The following is a 22,441-nucleotide window of genomic DNA, read 5'->3' as shown; positions in this document are numbered from 1 at the left end:
GTCCTTTTTTCCTACTAATATATTTGTATTACTCCTACTTTCCATGCTGCTGAGATTTTACTTGATTCTCTAAAGTTGATCACTTGTCCTGCCTGGATGGTCTTGTGTATTTGCCATGCTTCTGCATATTTGAGGCTTCTCTTGTCTTGAATCTTTTGTATTACTTTTGCTCATTCCCATTCCACTGTAACCTTTGTTGGGTCTGCTATAATATATGTTGCTAGTGTTGTGACTGGCTGCTTGTTCTCTACATTTCTTTTATGTTCTTTTAATCTCTCATTTAATTACCTCCCTGTGGTTCCGATGTAGTAAAGCTGTTTTTGCCACCTTTTGTCTTGTATGGAATTTTATTTACTCTGGGAATAAGGCTCTGGTCTATGTCTTCCTTGTCCATACATAACATCTGGTATACTGTTGGATTCCTTTTGAAAATTATCTTTTTGTTTGTTGCTGCTCCTATTTGTTTGTAATGTTGCTTAGGGGAGCCATGTATTCCATTGCTGTGTAATCTACTTTTCCCCATTTATTAACTTTGCTATTGTCCATTTTTCTTTTGTTGGTTATTGCATTCAGGTTGACTCCGAATTGCCATGCTAGCTCTTTGATATGCTGTAATTTTTTAAATCTGTCCTGCACTTTGCTGCAGTGTGTGTACACTCTCTGTATAAGTGCCTGGTATGCTGCCAGTTTATAAGTTGCTAGGTCATGTGAAGTCCATGATATTAACAACGGGTTATATGTCGGCTTTCTGTAAACTTTTGTAGCGATTTCCCCTCTTCTCTCTACTTCTATTGATATATCCAGAAAATGTACAGTTTTATCATTCTCTTGTTCCAGCTCAATCTCTAGGCCAAAGTTGTTGGAGTTAATGTCTCTTATAAATTGCTGTATGTCTGGTTTTTCTTTCCAGATAACCAAGACGTCATCAACATAATGTGTGTATATTATGACTTGTACTGCATATTTTGGTATGATGGCATTTTCTAATGTCCTTAAGACCACCTCTCACAATGCACTGGATACGGGACTTCCCATTGCCACTCCTCTATGTCGAGCATGTTATTCCTTTAAAATTAAAGATTTATGAATATGTGGCTAGATGCATCAGTTCTAGTATCTGTTTTCTCATCTTTTCTGCATTTCTGATCCTGCTTATTAAGAAGTCTCTCGGATGGCAAAAACATCGCTCTAGTTTGATTGAGGGGTATAAAGCCTTGAAATCTAGTACCGTCATGTAACCTCTTTTTAATTTCACATTTTTCATTTTCTGGAGCAATTCTAGCAACTGTTTTATGCTGTATTTGTGTGGAGTCATGTGCATGTTAAGAAAGCTTTAGTAATCATTCTAGTATTATTGTAGATGAGCAGTGTTTATCAACCACTGATCTTAGGCTTTTTTCTGGCTTGTGTGTCTTGGCAAATTCAAATAGATAATAAAACAGCTGCAAATTAAAAGGTTTTGTTCAAGGTTTAAATATTTAATGGCAATTCATTATCATAATTTAAATTAATGTAAGATAACCTTTTTGGTTATCTGTGTAAAAATGTTAATTTGAAAGGTGAATGTGGGTTACGTGATGTTGCTACTTGTCTGCCAATTTTAATTTGTTGTTATGAACATACCCAACAGTTTTTCTCTGCATAAAGTTACCAAAAGCATCTTTAATAAATATGAAAATGCTTTGTATACTATAGATTTTATTCATCTGTTATCATCATTTTTTGTAACGTACTCTATATAATCACCAAAGACACACATATACTTGTCTAATGTTTGTTTAGCTCACTTCTGTTTACTTTACTTCTATTAAACTGTGAGATTTATAATGTTACTATGTAGATGCTAAGTATAAATGCACAGATAACAGAAAGTACACAAACATTTCATCCTTCTAGCAATAATTTTTTTCTGAACTAACATTTTCAGTTTTATTCACAGGTTTTTATCAGGTTCAAAATGACGAAATGGAATGTTTTTTAAAACAGACATTTAAATGCATTGTGATAATATTGTAATTTAGTGCTGAACTTGTTTTTCTATCCACAAAAGCAAGCACAGGAAGAATGACACTGTAGAATTGATAAACAAACTTTTTAATTTAGTTAAAAAATCAAACACCCAACATCCAACTGGTTCTGGGGACAGTTTACCAAATTAGTATATTGTGGAAATCAATATCGAACAAACAAGAAAAAAAAAACCATTAAACAAGAAACGTGTGCTAAGACCATTGTTCATACAGCTAATTCTTATAATTACTTTCAACTAATTACAACTACTTGCAGCAAAATTATGGGTGGAGAACAAAGGAAAGTTTGAAGGATGGCAAAGTGTTCCTATGTGTCTTAAACATAGCTCAGAAAGATAAATTACTTTATTCAAAAGACAAATAAGAATTTATTTATTGTATAACAGATAGCCCTGTTCTGTTCTAGTGAAGATCCTTATGTAATCCGTTAAGATCTTTACGATGATCCGTCTCAAGTTGGTTTTTACGACCCGAGAATGTTCGTACATTGGTTCGTGGAAAGTTACACCTCCACACTCAATCCAATGAATATTTACAGTTTATTTACAAAACAAATATTTACAGGATATACAAGTTTGACAACATTACACACACTATGCAACAAAGGTGTGGTATCTCACGTACAGCTTGTCTGTTGGGGACTATTAGACTCTGGGGAAACTCCGGTCGGTTTGCGGAGTTGGCTCAACCGTGTGGCCGTCCGGTCTCTTCACTAACCCTTCTCAGAGGAATTCCTAAGAGGAGAAAACTCTCTCTACACCTCACGGGCTTCCTAAGTGTCAGAGACTACCATGTATCCGGTCTCTCACCCTTCTCCCCGTTCCTCTCGCCACTCTTACAATTTAAAGAGTTTCACTGCGACAACTTGTGACCAATCAGGTCCTTCTTTTCCCCTGGGAGCTTCCAAAGACGTCCGCCCTCCTCCCGACGACGCAGCTTACAGTCGCGTCCATGCCTTGTTTACGTTTTTCAAGCCGACCAACACGTGGCAAACACATTGACGTGTACCCATAAATGGAGACGCTACCCCTTTGTTCTTCCCGGCCGTTTATAGACCCAACGCCAGGTGGGACCAATTACCCCGGTCGTGTGGCTTTTAGACCTGCTACGCTAAAAGCAGACCTTTACAGTTCTCATATCACCTCATGTACTGTAAAATGTTGCCAGTGCTCCAACAGTTATTGTCTAAAACGTAGAAAAAACTACAATACTTTTTTTCAATAAACAATTCAATCATGAGAGGTTAATATTGAATGACACAGGGAATTATGTAATAAAATGAGACTATATCTTTTAGATGTGAGATTTTGTAAATAAATCTGTTAGCATATTCTCAATGGTGCAATACATTATCTTTATTTTATTTTTATCTTTATTTTATACATTATTTTGTTATTTTTTTGACGATCTTTCAGGTAATGCAAAAGAACATCTGTGCGCTTGCTACATGCAGTGGCCTTCTCACTGTTTTCTCATCGAATACATCCCTAATTATCCTCAAATAATGGGGTTTCTTGATTTTGTATTACACTAAAATCTTTCAACAATTTTCTGATTCATGTTACTTTTTGAGCAGCTGAAAAAGTTACTACATATTCTATGTTGGTTGAAGATAATGTAACCAATCTTTGCTCATTATTATGGCTCTGTTCTTTAAATATCACTATCCTATGAACAATTACACAATTAGTTTTCAGGTCAAAAATCCTATAATCCTTTTGTGTATTACTGTATCCAACAAAGGTTCCAACATGTGAACATGCATCCCACTTTTCATGATTCTTCTTCAGGATAAGAACATGAACTTTGGGTCCGAAAATTCACAAATGGCTCATGTCTGGTTTTCCACCGTGTCATAATTCATATGGGGTTTTCTGCAAATTTCTATGGTTATTTCTGTTTTGTAAATAACATGCTGTCATTACAGCTTCTCCCCACAATATATTAGGAAGGTTTAGATCTTTCAACATGCACCTTACTGACTATGAGTGACCTGTGTTTTGTTCAGCCACATCATTTTGTTGTGGAGAGTATGCTACACTTGTCTGATGAACAACACCTTTTTCCTTAAGGAATGTCTTCATTTTCTTGTCTACATACTCTTTACCATTATTGGAATGAAATATCTTGGGTGTTTTGTCAAATTTTGTTTTTACCACTTGCACAAACTTTTTCCACTTTTCAATAACTTCATTTTTGTCTCCATGAAGAAGATAACCATATATCTTGAGAAATCGTCAATAAAAGTTACAATATATCTATTACCTGCTGAGGTAAGCGTTTTCATTCACACACATCTGAGTGTATGATATCTTATACATCATTCGATTCTTTCTTCCTTGTCTCAGGATATGGCTTGCTTGTCATCTTTCCTTGAACACAACTAGTGCATGCCTGTACATGGTCGCAGGACACTATTTTTATACCTGTCACTAAATTATTTTCTAAATATTTTACACTCTCAATACTTCTATGTCCTATTATTTTATGTCATGTGTAGACATTTGTTGTTGTTAACTTTGTGTACTAGTTTTGCTTGTTTTCATAATTTTAGAACATAATTATTTTTTGAGAAATGCACTTGCAATTATATTATTGTATTCATTGATATATCCTTCATCATTTACAAAGACAACCATATATCCAAACTTAGTTAACTTGCTGACTGAGAGTAAGTTGCTGTCCAGATTTGGTACATATAATACATCATTCGGGCTTAGCCCTGTTACCTGATCAGATACACTTTTGCACCATAATGTGGCACTACCATTCCCTTTTACTTCAAAGATGGCTTTTATCTGTTTGTTGTACCTTCCTATTGTCACTTTCAGTTAATATTTGGAAGAATGTTTTCGGTCCTATCATCATTGCTGAGGCACCAGAGTCAATGTACCGGTCACCTGAACAATTTTCTCCTTTTTTTATTTATTGCCATTTCTCTTTCCACTCCTTTAAAAGAGTATTATTTTTCCTTTGCTGTGATCAAGTCTTCATTTGCTGCAATCTTAGTCTTATCAGGGTGTTTCTATTCTTTATACTTCATTTTTCATTTCCAGAAGAAACAATCTTCTGGAAGTGAAAAATGAAGGCCCTGAAATGACCCTGCTTTTTGCAGCAAAAACATATTTTTGTATCCAATCCTTTCTTATTTGCAAATTGTTTCTGCTTTTATTTACCTTTCATGTCTTTAAAGCTTGATCTCTCTCTTTGAGTTTCAGCTCTTTGTGCACTTCACTCATTTTCTGATACTCATCCGTTAATTTTCCTTTTACATAATTTAATGTGATTTCATATTTTGGCCTAACTTCTAATGCAGTTATTAATGGGTTATATTCATTAGGCAACCTTCCAAATGAAAGGGTTCCTATATGGAAATGGTCAATCTCTTTTTCCATATCACATAGCTTTTCAGCAAGTTCTAACACTTCTGTAATGTAATCATGCATATTTTGTTCTGGTTTCATATGTGACTGATAATATTTTTTGAGGAAATACATTTTACTGCTTAAATTGGCTTTTTCATGGACCTTTTGTAAAGCAACTCACATTTCTTTAGCAGTTTCACAATTAATAATGTAGATAAAATCTGACTATTATCTAGGGTTAGGCAAATTGTCAACTGTGCATTTTTATTTTGATCTATCCAGTCTGCAGTAGCATTTTTTGGCTTATTCTCCTTAACAATTTTCCAGCAACCTTCCTTGATTAATACCAGTTTTATTTTAAATTTCCATGATTGATAATTTATATCAGTTAACTTCTCAATTATAAACTTTGCCTCAGTTTGGTTTGCCACGTTAACTCTTCAATGTTTCCTCAAAAAAATTTTATTTTAGCAAACATTATTACTGAACAAATACTAAACAAAGTTCACTTACATGCTTTGATCATCTCCTGGGTTTATAACATGTTAGTGATGTGTCTTAAACATCACTCAGGAAGATAAATTACTTTATTCAAAAGACAAATAAGAATTTATTTATTTTATAACAGATCTCCCTGTTCTGTTCCCATATCACCTCATGTATTGTGAAATGTTTCCAGTGCTCCAACACATAATGAGCAAATGGTTATTGTTTAAAGCAAAGAAAAAACTACAATACCTAGTTATGGATCTTCAAAATAGATACCTGGATCTGCTGAGACTTACAATTCTTCTTGTTTGCATAATCCACAGAAAACCATCCTTATAATGCTGGAAAGATTTTTTTTTTTATTTTTTATTGCCAGTTTACCTCATATCCACTTTCTGTTGGTTAGGCATGTAATTCCTTTCACAAGTATTGAATCAACTATTATATTTTGAGTCTTCCACTCAAGGTTGTTTGGTCTTATAAGTGATTGCTCAACCCACACTGTTATTATGGAGAAAACGTTGTCTGTCTGCTCACCTTGAGCTCCTGGTTAAAAGTGCCTTCTCTCTTTTCAAAATGCCCTCAAGCTCCCTACACCTTCACTTCGTTACAACAGTCACTTTCTGGAGGTGACTTCTCCTCAAGAAGAAAGGGAATAAAGGACATGGGATAATGAACAGGAGGAGGAAAGGAACAAAGAGTTATTTACACGGTCAATCTGAACAAATTAAAATAAATTATGATGTGCAGCCATAGCATGCATGTTTCAAATGGATTAAGATTTTGAAAATTTAAGAATAAATTTAAATATAATAAAAATGCAAACAGAATACAGTAGAGCGTCGTTTATCCGAAAGCCAGTTAACCGAAAGCTTTCCAGTCGGACCGTATCACGCTGAATTGAACGTTTTTGATACTAGATTAACTTCTAAAGTATAATTTTTTTGTTTTTATATTTTTCAATATATTTATTTTGTTTGTACAAAATAAAGAAATAATTTTTAACAATACAATAGTGTTGATTATTATTATAAAAATTTTCGTTAAGCTTAAAATTGACGAAAATTCAACATGAAACGACACACAATGGAGAAAAATTTCAACATCGGATAGGTTAATATATTTTTTCATACATAATTGGTTATCCAAAAAAATCAGTTATTCGAACAACTCGTCTTTAATTGATTCGGATAAACGACGCTCTACTGTAAAAACATAAAAATAATAATGCAGAGAATAAGGAAAAATGATATATACAATAATAAAATAAATACAGTAAATAAAATTTTTATATTATATATGAAATAAGAACAAGATATTATTTTGAGAAGGGTGTAAAGACAAAAACTACATTCTCACAACAATGTAAACACCTCCTCCACATGACGTATTAAAATTCTGTTGGAGATATTTCAAGGTTCTGATGAAGGCAGTGTTGTACATCAGGTATTGTAAGGATTTTCAGGCCTATGATAAGGAGTTTGTGTTCTTATAAATGATGTACTCCCCTCTCCTCATTGCATTAAAGACCTCCAGGAGCTCAAAAAATTCAATGTGGTAGGTGTTAAAGGTGAAGTTGAGATGGTTTATACCATCTCAACTTCATTTAAGTTAACTTTTATTTTGTCTTAGTGGTGTAGTATACTGTGTAAAAGAATAATGTAAGTAGTATATGTAGTGGTATAACTATACCACTACATATACTACTTACCAATTAAGAAGCCAATTGTGGCCTTGGTCATAATTGGCTTATTCTTTTCTACAGTATACTTATGCTCCCTTAATCTGCTAGTCAGTGATTAGTAAGTGGACTCTACTTATAACAAATTACATCCAAACCAATTAAAAACTGGAATTCTGTACACTTTTGGCACATGCTGTACACTAATACTATAGGTATGGGGGTGTGCTATGTTTGTTGATTCTCAAGTTTGAATTTAAAAAAGAACAAGCAAGCAAGGTGGTTCAGTTTTTTTTTCTATATTTCAATCATCCAAATCTAAATACACTATTCTAAAAGAAACTTTACAGTCAGTAGTAACTTGTGGGGATGACCTTAATCAGTATTAAGATCATTGTGAATGTGAATGATTACCACATGGGAAGGAAGACAAAGGAAAGTCAACTTAACAATAAGTTTACGTACAGGTAGAATGTCGATATATACAAAAATTTACAAAGTTGTTCACCAGGTCACACATACAGTCATTTACAAACTATACAGGCTCATCTGTACAATGAGTTTTATATAATACCAGTCTTTTTTGGCCAACCAAGACATGCGAATGTGAGTCTCACACAGAAACTAATTCTCGGGTAATGATCACTACCGAAAATTGATTGAAACCAAACAAATGTTCCAATCACCTGGTTAACATTTCAGCCGATGCAAACCGATTCCTTCGATACTTGTCTGATACTACAAGTCTGTCTAGATACCGCTTCCACTTCACAACACAGTTCCTCAGAACACCTGAACACACAAAGGAAAAAGCACACTGCAGCCAATCTGCAATTCCTTAAATATTTCTTTTCTCCCTCTAAAAGAGCTCCAACTCTTTACACAACCTAAACAAAAAAAATAAAAATAAAGTTATGTATAGCCCAAAACCCAACCATTACTGCTGAAAATGGCACAAACTCCAACTAGCTTCTCAAGCTCTAGCTTTGAATTTCCCTCTTTTTTTTCTAATAAAAGAACAATTCTCACATAATCCCACAGTTTCAACTCAAAAATGCATGTGCACTAAAAAACTTTTTGCTGTGGTGACAATCAATCTGGAACACACACAGATTTTTCTGTAATAATAAATGGATGAGTTACAGCAATATGTAGCCCTCCAAGAACCTTAATTTATTCAAGTGTTTAGATGTTAGAAATTTATAAAGAAAGTAAAGTGATTTTTGTGTCATCCACAAGTGTGAGGACAGCTGGGGATATGGAGTTTTGATTGTACTTGTTGTATCTCTTAATTGGCTAACTAATTGTTTTGATTAGTCTCTACATCAAAGGATGGTGCAATTGAGTTTTATTATAAAAAATGGGGGAATGACAATCTTGAAATTGTCTTCTCTGTTTGTCAGGCTCCCGACACCCGATAGGGATGAGAGTTCGCACCCTATCATGCATATATTAAAGATTGTTTCCAGGAGGGCTATTTAACAATAAGTGCCTTAAAGATAAAGAATGAGGCAACTCAAACATAATATATATATATATATATATATAAATTCTATTTATTGGACTAAAACAATATAGTATATACAATATTCTATAAACATTATAAACAGGCTAGAGTATCATATCAAAATGATCTAAAACTAACTCATTTTTTACATCTAACACAGATGCTACATGAGAGAGAGAGCTTACAATTGTTCTAAATATTATACTATCTTGAGGTTTGATCTTCTTAAACATTGACGTGTTGATAAGTATTCTGGAGAATGTGAAACGGGCAAATCAATCTTTTATGCGCTCAGTATATATTATGGTTTATGTCTTCTATATGAAGCCTTCGAGACTGTGGAAGACTGCCTAGTTTTTATGGCAATTTCTGTCTTCTAAGAACTGCGCAAAAAGGCAAGAAATCTACCCCTTTTCATAGGGACGGCTGGGTAACTGACTCATTGTCATAGGACAGTAAGTAGATTTTAGTCAGCCTAGAAAGGGAGTTTGTTTCCTCCCTCTCTTGGAAACGAAAAACGTACATCCTTTTTGTTAAAATTTTATCAAAGAAATAAAATATTTTGTTATAATATAATAATTAATCTTCACTCTCTGCACACAAAGCTAGAACTATTTTAAAATCGTAGGCACAAAAAACCTTTCACACACTGTTTCTAGCAAACAAATTAATGAGCACAAACGTTTTTGGCCGTTTTAAAAGGCCTTCTTCAGGTGCACTGAGGACGGTTGGAAAGTCGGATAGCCAATGTTTACGTGACGTCATTGTTTATGAGGGGGTTCCTCTTACAAGTGACGTCTTAGCAGAGAAGGTTTAAACGAAATTGACCTTAAAAAATATTTTAGGATTAGCCAAGTTGCGTGAACTATTGTCGAAGATATGCGAATCGTGAAAGGCGGAAAAAAGGAATTAGAAAGAAAAAGGAAAAAGAAACCTGATAAATTTAGAAACTGCTTGAGAGAACGAAACGGACGAGGAGAGGGTGGACTGGCTTATTTAATTAAGGGGGTTATCGAGGAGTGACCGCCAGGCAGGGGAAAGCGAATCTGCATCCCTGCTGTTAATGCAGTTTCCACTGAGGGACTCGGTAAAGATTTCTATAGCCGACTTTCCAACCATCCTCAGTGCACCTGAAGAAGGCCTTTTAAAACGGCCAAAAACGTTTGTGCTCATTAATTTGTTTGCTAGAAACAGTGTGTGAAAGGTTTTTTGTGCCTACAATTAATCTTCAGGATCTTACACAAGAAGAGTGCCTTTTTATTGACAGCATGGAAATCATTGTACAAACTTTAATCTTTGCTTGGTCCTATGATTTTTTTAAATACATTTTCACTTTATTTTATGTTTAATCATTACATTATTTATTATGTTGTTTATCTTCATTTTTATTTTCATTGAGTTTAAATTTTACACTAGACACCAACTAAATTATGAAATTCTATCAGGCTAGATATGGCTAATTACTAAATAAATTACGTAACCAATTTGGTCTTAGAGGGAGGAGTTAGGCACCATATCTTATTAACTTTAATAATTATAATTTTAATTAATTAATTATTTTTAAAAAATAATTTAGAACTGCTGGAAGAAAAAATCGGTTTGGAGTGGGACTTGAATCCATAACTCTTGCTTACCATGCAGATGCGTTGCCAGTTACACTATCCAGACCTCCAGTCTGATCTCCTCTTCCAGCACATATAAGCTAACGTTATAACCATTGATGGTTATTACAATGCCAGCTGGGGAGACGTCCAGCACCCATGCCCTATAAGGCACTCAACCGGCCATCACAAACCCCAGCAAAGCGTAATATATATAAACAACATCACTAGACCTGAGGAGTTGTGGGTTCGAGTCCCGCTTCGGGCCGTTTTTTTTCTTCCACTGGTTCTAAATTATAAAAAAAAAATTAATTAATTAAAATTATAATTATTAAAGTTAATAAGAAATGGCATCTAATGCCTTTCTCTAGGGCCAGATTGGTTATGTAATTTATTTAGTAATTAGCAATATCTAGCCTGATTGAATTTCAGGATTTGGTTGGTGTCTAGCTTATAATATATCAGATTTAGCGATGTTGTTTATAAATTTTACACATGATGTTATATTTTATTTAAAATGTTTTGTGTTCTTTTTCATTAAAATTTTTGTGGTGTTCTAACTGAAGAAGACCTTTATGACAAGGTTAAAAATATTTATTAAAATTTATTGATGGAGTTATACAACTCCTAGACAAAAAATCAAAATATTTACCTAACTGAAAGTTTAGTGTACATTTTCTCATGAACAGCACAGAGTAAGAAACTTTTTTGACACTACATAAACAGTGCTTATATATGTTTATTATAACTGTTAATCAGACAAATTAACACAAATGTTTTTTTGTTACAAATGAAAATTTTAAATGACAAAAAAATAGGATAACAGTTTAACCATGACAAAAAATTAGAATATTAGCTAAATATGGGTTAAATACAGGAAATAAAATAGAATAAACTTAATATTTTGTGACATTGTAATTTGCCATAATTACTGCTTGCAATCCTGTTGGGCATGGTGCGAATTAATGCTTCACGTTCGTTTCTGGTGATGCAGTTCCACATGTTGAATGTGTGTCACTAGTTCCTCTTTAGGAATTGAGCACCATTCATTAACTTGTTTCATGACTCCCCACAAATTTTCAATGGGATTTAAGTCTGGGGAATTGCTTGACCAAGTCATGATTGCAATCTTTGTTCTTGTAACCAACATATTGTTGACTTTGCAGTATGAGAGGATGCCCCATCTTTTTGAAATAGAAATGTTTCCTCAACTAAATCCTCTGCCAATGGTATTATAAATGTCTCTAAGATGTCTTGATATATCTGTGCTTTGACATGTTCCCAAAAAATGCACAGTTGTCCTATATTGTTAGCATTCGTGCATCCCCAGATTGTGATGGACAATGCAAACTTCATGGATCTCTTTATACAGTCCTTTTTGAAGGACTCTGTGGTTGTACACCCTACACATGGGCCTTGTCACCACAGGAGAGGCAAAACAGAGATTCGTCACTGAAGAAAACATTATTCCAGTCATATTGTCCCCACATGAGCCTCTCTCTGCACCATGTATCACGTACTTGTCATTGCTTTTTCGTTAGAGATGGCTTTGTCTTAGGAACACGGCAGTTAAAGTGCAAGTCGTGCAACCTTTGGCATGTGGTTCGGCTACTAACATTTACTCCAGTTACTCTCCATTGTGCATGCAAGTGTTTAACATTTTTTAAAGCGGTTTCGCATGACAATCTGTCTCAAGCTTCTCTCATCCCTTGCAGTCATTGCTCATTGTGTCCACATTTCTGGCATTTATTAGTTAAAACTTGAACCGGTTTTCTTGTTTCAGTACTCTAGAGACTGTTGGCTGTGAGCACTTTACATAATTCACAATTTCTGTGTGTTCTTCCTGTTTTGTGCAAGGCTATGATAGTATCTTTAGTTCTGTCACTGATGTCATGTTTATGCCCCATGTTGTACTTTTATACTGCTCTGCCCAGCAATATGCAAATTGGCATTACAATTTTATGGCTGTTTGTCTGAATGTTTTTCCTAATAATCTAATTTTTGTCATGGTTAAACTGTTGTTCTATTTTTTGTCATTTCATTTTCATTTGTAACAAAAAACATTAATTTGTCTGATTAATGGATATAATAAACATACATAAGCGCTGTTTATGCTGTGTTGAAAAAAGTTTCGTATCTGCGCTGTTCATGAGAAAATGTACACTAAACTTTCAGTTAGGTAAATATTTAATTTTTTGTCTAGAAGTTGTACAAGTTGTGCTTATTTTGTTTAGTTACTTATCCACTTTTAGAAATTTTTTTGTATGGCATTCATGTAGATTTTGATTTTTCCATTTTGCCAGAATATTGTCAACAAATCTTCTATGTTGATGCATGTGCAAGCATGATCCCACAAATAAAGTTTGTTTTTTTTGTGATCTTGATTTTCTTGGCCCCATTACAGTTTCATAAGCTTCATATCCCCACCAATTGGTTATTTAAGATAATTTTTTAAGTTAATTTATTAGTGTAAGTTTGCCGAAATGGGGGGTTTATTCCCAACTGTCGGGATGGCTTTTCTGCTTCCTCAAAACCATCACATAGGTGGTAGTTTTGAGGAGGCAGAAAAGACAAGTGTTTCACAAGGAAACCATTTATCTTTTGAAGATCATACTTACATCTGATTAACAAGGTCCTTAAGGTCACAGTCCAGTCTGTTAGATGTCTTCAGGTGTTTTCTTTCATCTTGTGGTGGTGGAGCTCCGGGGCAATTGCGAGTTAAAGTTCAGTGTAGAAAAGACACACAAGATAGCAGTGAACTGAAACACAAAAAAAAAAAAATGGAAGAGGGTGATGATCACAGCAGATGTATTTTAGAGAGGAAGTTTTTTTTTGTCCTTGAAGTTGGAGTTTTTATAAGTTTTTCGAGATTCATTTGTTGCTAATTGGCTAAACCTTCTTCTTCTCGCTTCCCAATAGGTCTCCCACCTGCCTCCATATGTAAATGGAGCTCTGTTTTCGGCACGAGAAAGGTTGGCTAGAGATGGTCTACCTGACACCATCTTTTAGACTCAGATCGCGTTTAATTGGTGACAGTAAAACCCATGCTCATTTTAAAAATTTTTCTAGTTTTGTTTTGCTTTCTAAACTGCGTCTTAAATTTTTAATATTTTCCTTTTTAAATTTTCCTTATCTAAAATTGTTTTTCCCGCTACTCTTTATGAGTGTCGACATCATAATCTGGTGTCACCGACTGGACACTTATACAACTTGTTTTCTTTACTGTAGACCTTAACAAATTTTACATTTTTCTCTTTTAACACAATTTCTGGGCCTCACATTAGAGACAAGAAGTTTACAAATATATTCTGGAATGCTTTTATCTTTACTAGTCTCACTACTATGTTATTTGCTTGCTAATTATGATTTATGATTGTAATATTTTTAACATAATTTAATAAATTTTTTATTTTGTTTATTTCAGAATGCAGATTCCTCAAAATATTCTGAAATTCAAAAACTTATTCAGGAAGCAGTTATTAGTAATCGAGATAATTTTAATATAAAACCTCCAGTAATTGTAAGTATTACTTTTTAGTTTTAGTGGAAATTTTTTATCCACAAAAATATAATAATAATTTTGATTTCCACAAAAAATATTATGTTTTTAGTAGAAATCTCTGGAATTTTTGATACCATAATTTTGTGTGGATGACTTGCATGTTACCTGTGTTTGAACAATAGTTTGGAAGGAGGTGAGGTTATGTAATAGGGTGGATTAAGAACATTAACAGTTCAAACAAATACAGTAGAGCATCGATTATCCAATAATGATCCACCAAAACATCAGTTAACCGAAAGCGTTCCAGTCGCCAAATTTAAATTTCTGCTAGTGCTGTGGCACTACAATTTTTGGCTGTCTTGGGCTATTCCAATATTATTTTTGTTGGTGTGCGTGTTTTAGCTGGCAGCATTGGTGCGACCATGAAAGGGTACTTAAGGACGTGCCAGGATTTGAACGAATTTCAACATGGGATAGGTTAATATATTTTTTGTACATAATCAGTTATCCGAAAAATTGATTATCCGAACAACCCCAATCTTGAATTGTTTTGGATAATCGATGCTCTACTGTATTGAAGTCATTGACTTGCAACAAAATTTTAAAAATAATTGCTGTATTAGAAGTTAAAATATTGACTCTTCCTTGTCATGTCACCAAAATTGGAATGAAATTGGTATGCCGCATTTTCTAACAATGAGAGGACCAGACGTTTGGATCCTTGATTCAAACAAAACTTGGTGAGCATGTTGTCCTAAACAAACAGCTTCTTGTTCAAATAATAGGACCCACTTCTCAAGTATTTCAGAAAAATAGGCTCTGAAAATTGGGTGTTTAGCATATAAGTCTTTAGTAGTATCACTTTTTATAACTGTGATATCCTATAGTGGATAAGACACTAGGCACTGGAGCTACATGATGTAGGTTCTTATCTTTGCAATTTTAGTCTTTTTTTTTTTTTTTAATGCTTAACAAATTATTTTATTATTCTACTATATTATTAACATTATTATTACTATTATTATTCCTCATATTTAAAGCTTATAAAATGAGAAATTTTAAAAAGTGACATTTTTCCTGCTTAGCAAAAACAAAGTTTTTGTAGGTATAACTCTTGTATGTCTTAAATATAATTTTTATTTCTTCATATTTATTTTCAGATATTTTTGCTCATGGTTACACACTATGTCAATACAAGCAAATACGAGGTGGTCTGTTCAAAAAATACGTGGACTGACATCATAAAACAAAATGTACTTTATGTAGAAGTTACATGTCTGGGTTCCCTTCAAAGTACTCTCCTTCCCAACGCACACACTTATCCCAATGGTGTTTCCACTTGTTGAAACAGTCCTGGTATGCTTCTTTTGTAATGTCCTTCAACGCCTTCATCGCATTTGCCTTCATCTTGGGAATCCTCTCAAATCTTCTTCCTTTCAAGGGCCTTTTGAGTTTGGGAACAAGAAAAAGTCACAAGGAGCAAGATCAAGTGAGTGGGGGTGGGGGGAAGAACAGTGATTGAGTGTTTGGCCAAAAACTCATGAGTTCTGAGGGCTGAATGGGCTGGAGCATTGTCGTGATGGAGAAACCAGTTGCCACTCCTTCACATTTCTGGCCTTTTGCGACGGATGGCGTCCTTCAGACGTTTCAGAACATCAGTGTAGTAAGTCTGGTTCACTGTGGAGCCTTGGGGAGGTACTTGTGATGAACAACACCTTTAACATCAAAGAAAACTGTCAGCATCACCTTGACATTGGATCGAACTTGGCAAGCTTTTTTGAGTCTGGGGCACGTTTCACCCACCCACTGGGACGATTAGACCTTTGTTTCCAAGTTTAACACAAATTTCACAGCAAGTCGTTGCTCCTTCATGTCATTCATTCTGAAATCTGACAAACGAAAAAATCGCACTTCACTAAAAAACATGTAACTAATCAACAAATAAAGATATCTTGTAATCGTGAAACGGCTTTATCACCAGGAGATCTGTACAAACCTAGCGACATCAATCGGATTCCCCTGAAACCAACTGAAGCCGTGCAATTCAAACAGTCCGCGTATTTTTTGAACAGACCTCGTAAGCTTTGGATGTTACTGCAGATGTACAAAAAAGACAAGTCTTATACTGTGTGAAATTAGAGTAGCATAGTTGCAGCATTATTTTTAATTGTTAATGTTATGTTCAAGTTTCTCATGCCCTCATGTTTGTTACATTTCAGATATAAAAATACCACTATATCTGAAAATTAATACAAAGAAATAAAAATGAGTTAAGTTTATGTTGTTAAAAAAGTTTAAGGTTTGGTATTACAGTTGAATCAGACACTATTTGTGAGGGTATGGAAAATGTGGCACATGAGACAGTTGTACAGTCAGAGTTCGTGTTTGGGAGGAGAAAGTTGTGGATGCAGATATGGTACAGTCAGAGGAGTGTGTCCCTAAGAGTGATATTTTAAAAATAGATTTAGAGATAATCCTAAAATAATTGGAATTGAAACAAAAGTTTCTGGAGATTGAGCTGGAAAAGTATAATATTGATGTGGAAAAATGCCTGCAGCTAAAAATGGCAAGTCAAGAATTGGCAGCAAACCACAAAATGTCTGGGTCATTGTTTAGGAGGCATGAGATGCCATATAAAGCAAAAGATAGGATCAAGAAAAGGTTAAGGGAAGTACTGTGCATACCAGAGCGTGAGGCTAAGGAACAGTTTTGGTTTAGCTTAATGGAGAACATGTTTCTCACATATGAAATTGAGGACAGCATTAAGACACAACTACTATCCCATTTTTAACAGACAGATGCCAGAAAGTACTTGTCATGTTTTCCAGGTCCAAATCACCATGATACTCAAATTTAGAAAGATTTACATTAACAAAAGATGAATTTTATCTGTTGCAGACAGAATTTTATCAGCAATACTTGACAGCTTTAAAGACAAAGTCAAAATATGGAGTCAATATGAGCTATGTTTGAAATTTGTGCACTTAATTCATTAAGACCAAATGGATTAATATCCTATAGGATTTGATAGAAATTACTTTAGCTGATAGATTGGGTGACAGAGCCAGAGAGTGTCTTATTGTGTGAAGGAAATCAGTCTCTTAAGACATGCAAATTAGTGTCTATGGTAGAAAAATATACTCAGGATAACCCAACACAGTACAGGATAACCCAACACAGTATAATCTTTCCTCCTCTGAATCCTTTTCAGAGGAGGAAAGATTATAGCAAAAAGTACAACTTAAAAAATCTTCATAAGTAGTTGTAATTTTTCTAATGTTATTTGAGTGAAATACTAAAACAGTAAACAATGCAAAATATACCTACTTGTCATCAAACTATATAGCCAGATTCTTATCAGATATAATATGGCTAATTAATTATCAGGATAATAATTAATTGGGATATGTACTGTACTTACGCCATTATCTTTGTATTGTGTGTGTTAATTTAATAAATTGAAATAAATAAATTTAATTTACAATATTCTGAAGGAAAAGATTGGTTCAAACCAAGACTTGCTCTCGCATACTCTGCTTATCATGCAGATGCATCACTACTTATGCTGTTTGGATCTTCATCCAGTCATCACTTCCAGATCAATTATTTTAGTAGATGTAACCATACTGGTCATTCGCCATGCCTGCTGGGGATGTCTATGAACTCATGGCCTTCTATGGCACTTAACTGACTTAAGCTTTCAATCTGGCATGGTGCATATATATATATATATATATATATATATATGTGTGTGTGTGTGTAGTGTATATATAGATATATATATAAAACCAGATCTGATTATTTTAGTAATCAAATGATACAAGTAGATTCTAACAGGTGCCATTGACAGCCATGGGAGTGCATAGATGTTACCAGTAGGCACAAGTGACACCAATATCTACTAAATTAATTGCTCTGGAAGCAATGATTACATAGATGTCTAAGTAATGTAACTTGAAATACATTTATATGGTGAACAGAGGATGTGGGTTCGAGTCCCTCTCTAGGCCAATCTTTTAATTTTTTATTTTTTTCAGAATATTCCGAATTAATTTCTAATTATTAAATTTATTGTGAGATATCAGCTTAGCCATCTATATCTTGTCCAAATTATTGAGATTTTAGTAATTTATGAGCTATGTTATATATAATATAATCTAATAAAAATTTAGCTGTATAATATGATTATTTACATACTGTATTTACTTACATATAAGATTATCTCACATATAGGATGACATGTGTTTTTAAAGATCAAAATAAAGAAAATTAGACTTATTAATACAATTCTAATTTTATTTCATTTAATCACAAATAAAATATTATCAAATACACATATTAAGCCAAACAACCATGTTTTCTTTACGCTATCACCTTGTGTCTACTCAGACTCGCCCTCTGAAGCTTCGTTACAATGCTACTCTTTTTCACTCACTCCACAAAGTATCGTCCTCTGATCCATCAGTGAATTTGAAATGCAGTATTTCCTGAATGGCTTTGCTATCAGCTCTTGAGGAATGTTTTTCCACGCAACTGATACTCACCTAGCAAAATCAAAACATTATAATGCACATGACCAGAAAAAGTTTATTTTTAATGATTCAGAATGTGCAAATATTCATTAAAAATACCAATTTAACAAATACAAAATAACTACATTCATAATTATTGCTAAGTGACCAGTATTTCATTAATGATTTCATAAATAACGAGAAACTATTTTCTGTGGATGAATGAGATGCAACACAGTTTCTAATTGATGGACGTAGGTTTAAACCAATAAACAAAGGAGGATGTCTTAGTTTGTTACAGTAGGTACCAACTTACCATAAATAGACTATAGACTGGTATTTGATGAGTCAAATAGCAACTTGTCATTCCTTTCCTCAAAGCTTCCTCAAAGCTTTCAAAGCAGAAAGCTGAAAATACTCTCTTTGAGTATTTTCAGACTCTTTGAAAGCAACATTTATCTTGATGTTGATAACACCCTGCTATAATGGCAGCATGAACTATACACGGTTAACAAAAATTATTACAAAAATGCAATGAATCCTTTGCTAGTGCATATAGGACGACCTAGGTTTTTGATGCAGTGAAAAATGAATAACAAACCTCATCTTATACATGAGTAAATATAATATACTGGTTTTGGTTTATATGTAGCTGTTTTACATTTTGTATTTGTTGTGTGTTAAGTTTATTTATTTATATACAATGGAGTTGAGAAACATTTGCTATGTTCCATCTTAAGCTATTATTGTAATAATAGAGAAAAAAAAAATTGCATTGTAGATCTGCAATAATGTACAAATTGTATTGCAAATCGGCTTTATTTCACAATGTACAGATTACCATGACGAGAAGGGAATTTAATCTGACAATTGAAATAATGCAGTCATTATTTTGAGAAATATTACAGTACATATTTGTAAGTTGATAATTAAAATAAATTTTTATATGTTCTTTAATTATAAAATTTTGTTAATCTGAATATATAGAATCATAATTATATTAATTTTTTCATATTCTTATTAATAAAATTAAGTACTTTTTTAGGATTCTGTGTTAGAAAATTGTCTAAATGGTAAGACTGAATATATGGAGAACAGTGATGAAGAACTTGCAGAAATAGATTTTTCTACTGGAAATAAAGACACTTGCATTTTAGAAGTAAATAGTCAAAATTTTTTAACTTCTTAACTCAAATTGTCAAATTGATTATGTAAACATTTATAAACCCAATTTTTAGATTAAAGTCAAACGAGTGCCTTTTTGGGACAATTCTTTTCTTCCAGAACATTTTAAATTAATTATTAAATTTATCAAGAGATTTATCTAATGCCTATCTCTATGCCAAATAACTTGAAATTTAATTAGTAGTTAGCATCATTAATATAGCCCAGTGTAATCCTGCAATCGTTTGGCTTTGGGCCAAATTTATGTTGTTCAATATACATGTGATCATAATCAAAGAATTGGTGTTCAGATCTTTCTACAGTAAGAACTATTGGGCAAATCTTGACCAAACTGTGTGAAAATACTTTCCCAAGCATTTAGTCCCATAGCTACAGAGGTGCTTTGAGGTGGCTGTGGGAATACCTCTAAAAAATATAATAACCCTGAGCTCAGAGCAGCAGTGTCTTATGCAGTATATATAATATATGCTTTTGCTTTCATCACATAACCTTAGTTACTTTGTTTTCAAGTGATTTGTAGCTAATATTGCTGCCTGGAAAAGAAAAAAAAATACCATTCATCCATCACAACCTTACTATTTTTGTATTCTGTTTGTTTTAATTTTACTTTCCCAGCTTGATTATGTATAACAGAGGAAAAATACAGTGATTGGTCAAAAAATGACTCGCAAAGATTTTTACTTTTGGACTTAGGACCTTGAAATGTCAAGAAATGCAAAAAAATTTGGTAGTTTTTCTGTGTGGGTGTGTGTGAGGGGAGGCACAATTTTGTTCATCTTCTTTGAAGCTTAATAACTCCTGTGCTTATTAAAAATTTCTGAAATTTTGCATGGGGTTTGTGTATTAGAGTATTGATCTTATTTAATTTTGATGGTTAAAGATCAACGGGTGGGGAAATAAAGGCAGATTGTGTATCCTATCTTGAGTAGGGTCGGACTTAATGTAGATTTTATTCATTATTAACATTTACAATTTCTTATAAAACCCAACCGTATGCTCAAAATTAAGCTTTTTGCCATTTTATAATAATTAAAGATATAAAAAGTTTTTTTATAAAATATCATAACAGATGGTGTCACTAGCAATTTTAAATGTTGGTGGGAAAGTTAAGCAACATGTTTCTGAATATTTTTATCATGCATCCAACTGTTTTCCCTTGCATTATCAAATAATGTAAACCTACTTTTTAAGAGTTTTAAATTAATAATCATCATCTACACTAAGCTTATAAAAAGTAACTTCTCACCAAAAAACCAACAACGGTGCGTTATCAGATGTAATTACAATTTTTCACAAACGTTTTCAAACATAAAAGTTCTTCATCAGGTGAAAAAACGGACAACTTATACAAAAAACGTTCGATGGAACAGATTTTCGAAAGAGCCGTGCGCAAGATTCGAAATATTACTCGTGCGGTTGTCGTCACCGCTGCGCATGGGCGGAAGTGGAAACTTTCCTGTAATGTCATCCGTCATAAATGAGCATTTGCCATGCGACGGATAATGATAACTCCTCTTTGCCGTTGATACATTTTTTATTTTGGACGGTTTTATGTATGTGTACCGCCTCCATCCATCTCAAACGGTGTATAAGGGGTGTGATGTGGATAATCCTGGCCTCGTCAAACCTTGGCTGTATATCCGGATCTGTGGCGTAACGTGCCAAAGCGGTTGTACATCTTTGATGATGGATGTCTGCTTTATGTTCTTTAATTCTCGCTCCTAGCGATCTTTTAGTGGAGCCGATGTACCATAAGTCTTCGTCACACCTGTGGTCTGTCAGCGGGATGGCATACACTCCCGGTAGCTTGTCTTGATTGGGGGGATCTTTGGCATTCTGTAGCATCTGATATATATTCGGGCATCTTTTATAGGTGATGCTGACTTGTTTCTTCTTGGCAACTTCCAAATATAGCTTCCTTAAATATGGATTGTAGGTGAGCGGTACGCTGTCTTTATGCTCTGTTGTTACTTGCTCATGCTGCGTTGACAGTTGGTAATTCCCCCATTTTTTGGTTAATTTACTTATAAGGTTGTAGTACCCATGGCTTTGAGCAATACTGCGTAACGTGTTAATCTCTTTCTGCAGAGCGTGTCTTGTTGAGGAATGGGTGTACACCCGTTTCACTAAGGTGTTGAACGCTGCTAGTTTGTACGGTATGGGGTCACAGGAGCCTATGGGGATGTACAATTGGTCTGCAAGCGGTTTCCTGTACACTTCTGTGATGATGGAGGTTCCTTTAACCATGATACTAACATCAAGAAAATGAACATGCGTGTCATTCGCCTGTTCCAGGCCCAGAGTTACGCCGTAGCTGTTGTTATTAAATTGAAGACGAGAAATCCTTCCTAACCACCTCCACAACGTACAGCTATATAAGAGATACGTGGATGACATACTCATCTTATGGAAGAGCAAGCCGGACATAGCGGCATTCGTCGACTCATTTAATAACAACAGCTACGGCGTAACTCTGGGCCTGGAACAGGCGAATGACACGCATGTTCATTTTCTTGATGTTAGTATCATGGTTAAAGGAACCTCCATCATCACAGAAGTGTACAGGAAAC

At 34.1% G+C, this 22,441-nt stretch overlaps 1 protein-coding gene across 2 annotated transcripts in view; it reads left to right on the top strand.

Annotated features, from left to right (window-relative positions):
• Positions 1–22,441, top strand: part of LOC136975644 (C2 domain-containing protein 5) — a 214,485-nt gene that overhangs the window by 139,717 nt on the left and 52,327 nt on the right. For both annotated transcript variants that reach the window (XM_067270731.1, XM_067270732.1), the window contains exons 21-22: positions 14,098–14,193; positions 19,732–19,845. In XM_067270731.1, the coding sequence (XP_067126832.1) occupies positions 14,098–14,193; positions 19,732–19,845 (210 nt within the window). The remainder of the gene's footprint in view (positions 1–14,097; positions 14,194–19,731; positions 19,846–22,441) is intronic.

Source organism: Centruroides vittatus, unplaced genomic scaffold, assembly GCF_030686945.1.
Source record: "Centruroides vittatus isolate TY-2023 unplaced genomic scaffold, ASM3068694v2 contig_377, whole genome shotgun sequence".
NCBI classification, from domain to species: Eukaryota; Metazoa; Arthropoda; class Arachnida; order Scorpiones; family Buthidae; genus Centruroides; species Centruroides vittatus.
Note: the sequence above shows the minus strand (reverse complement) of the source record. Positions and strands in the feature narration are given on the sequence as shown.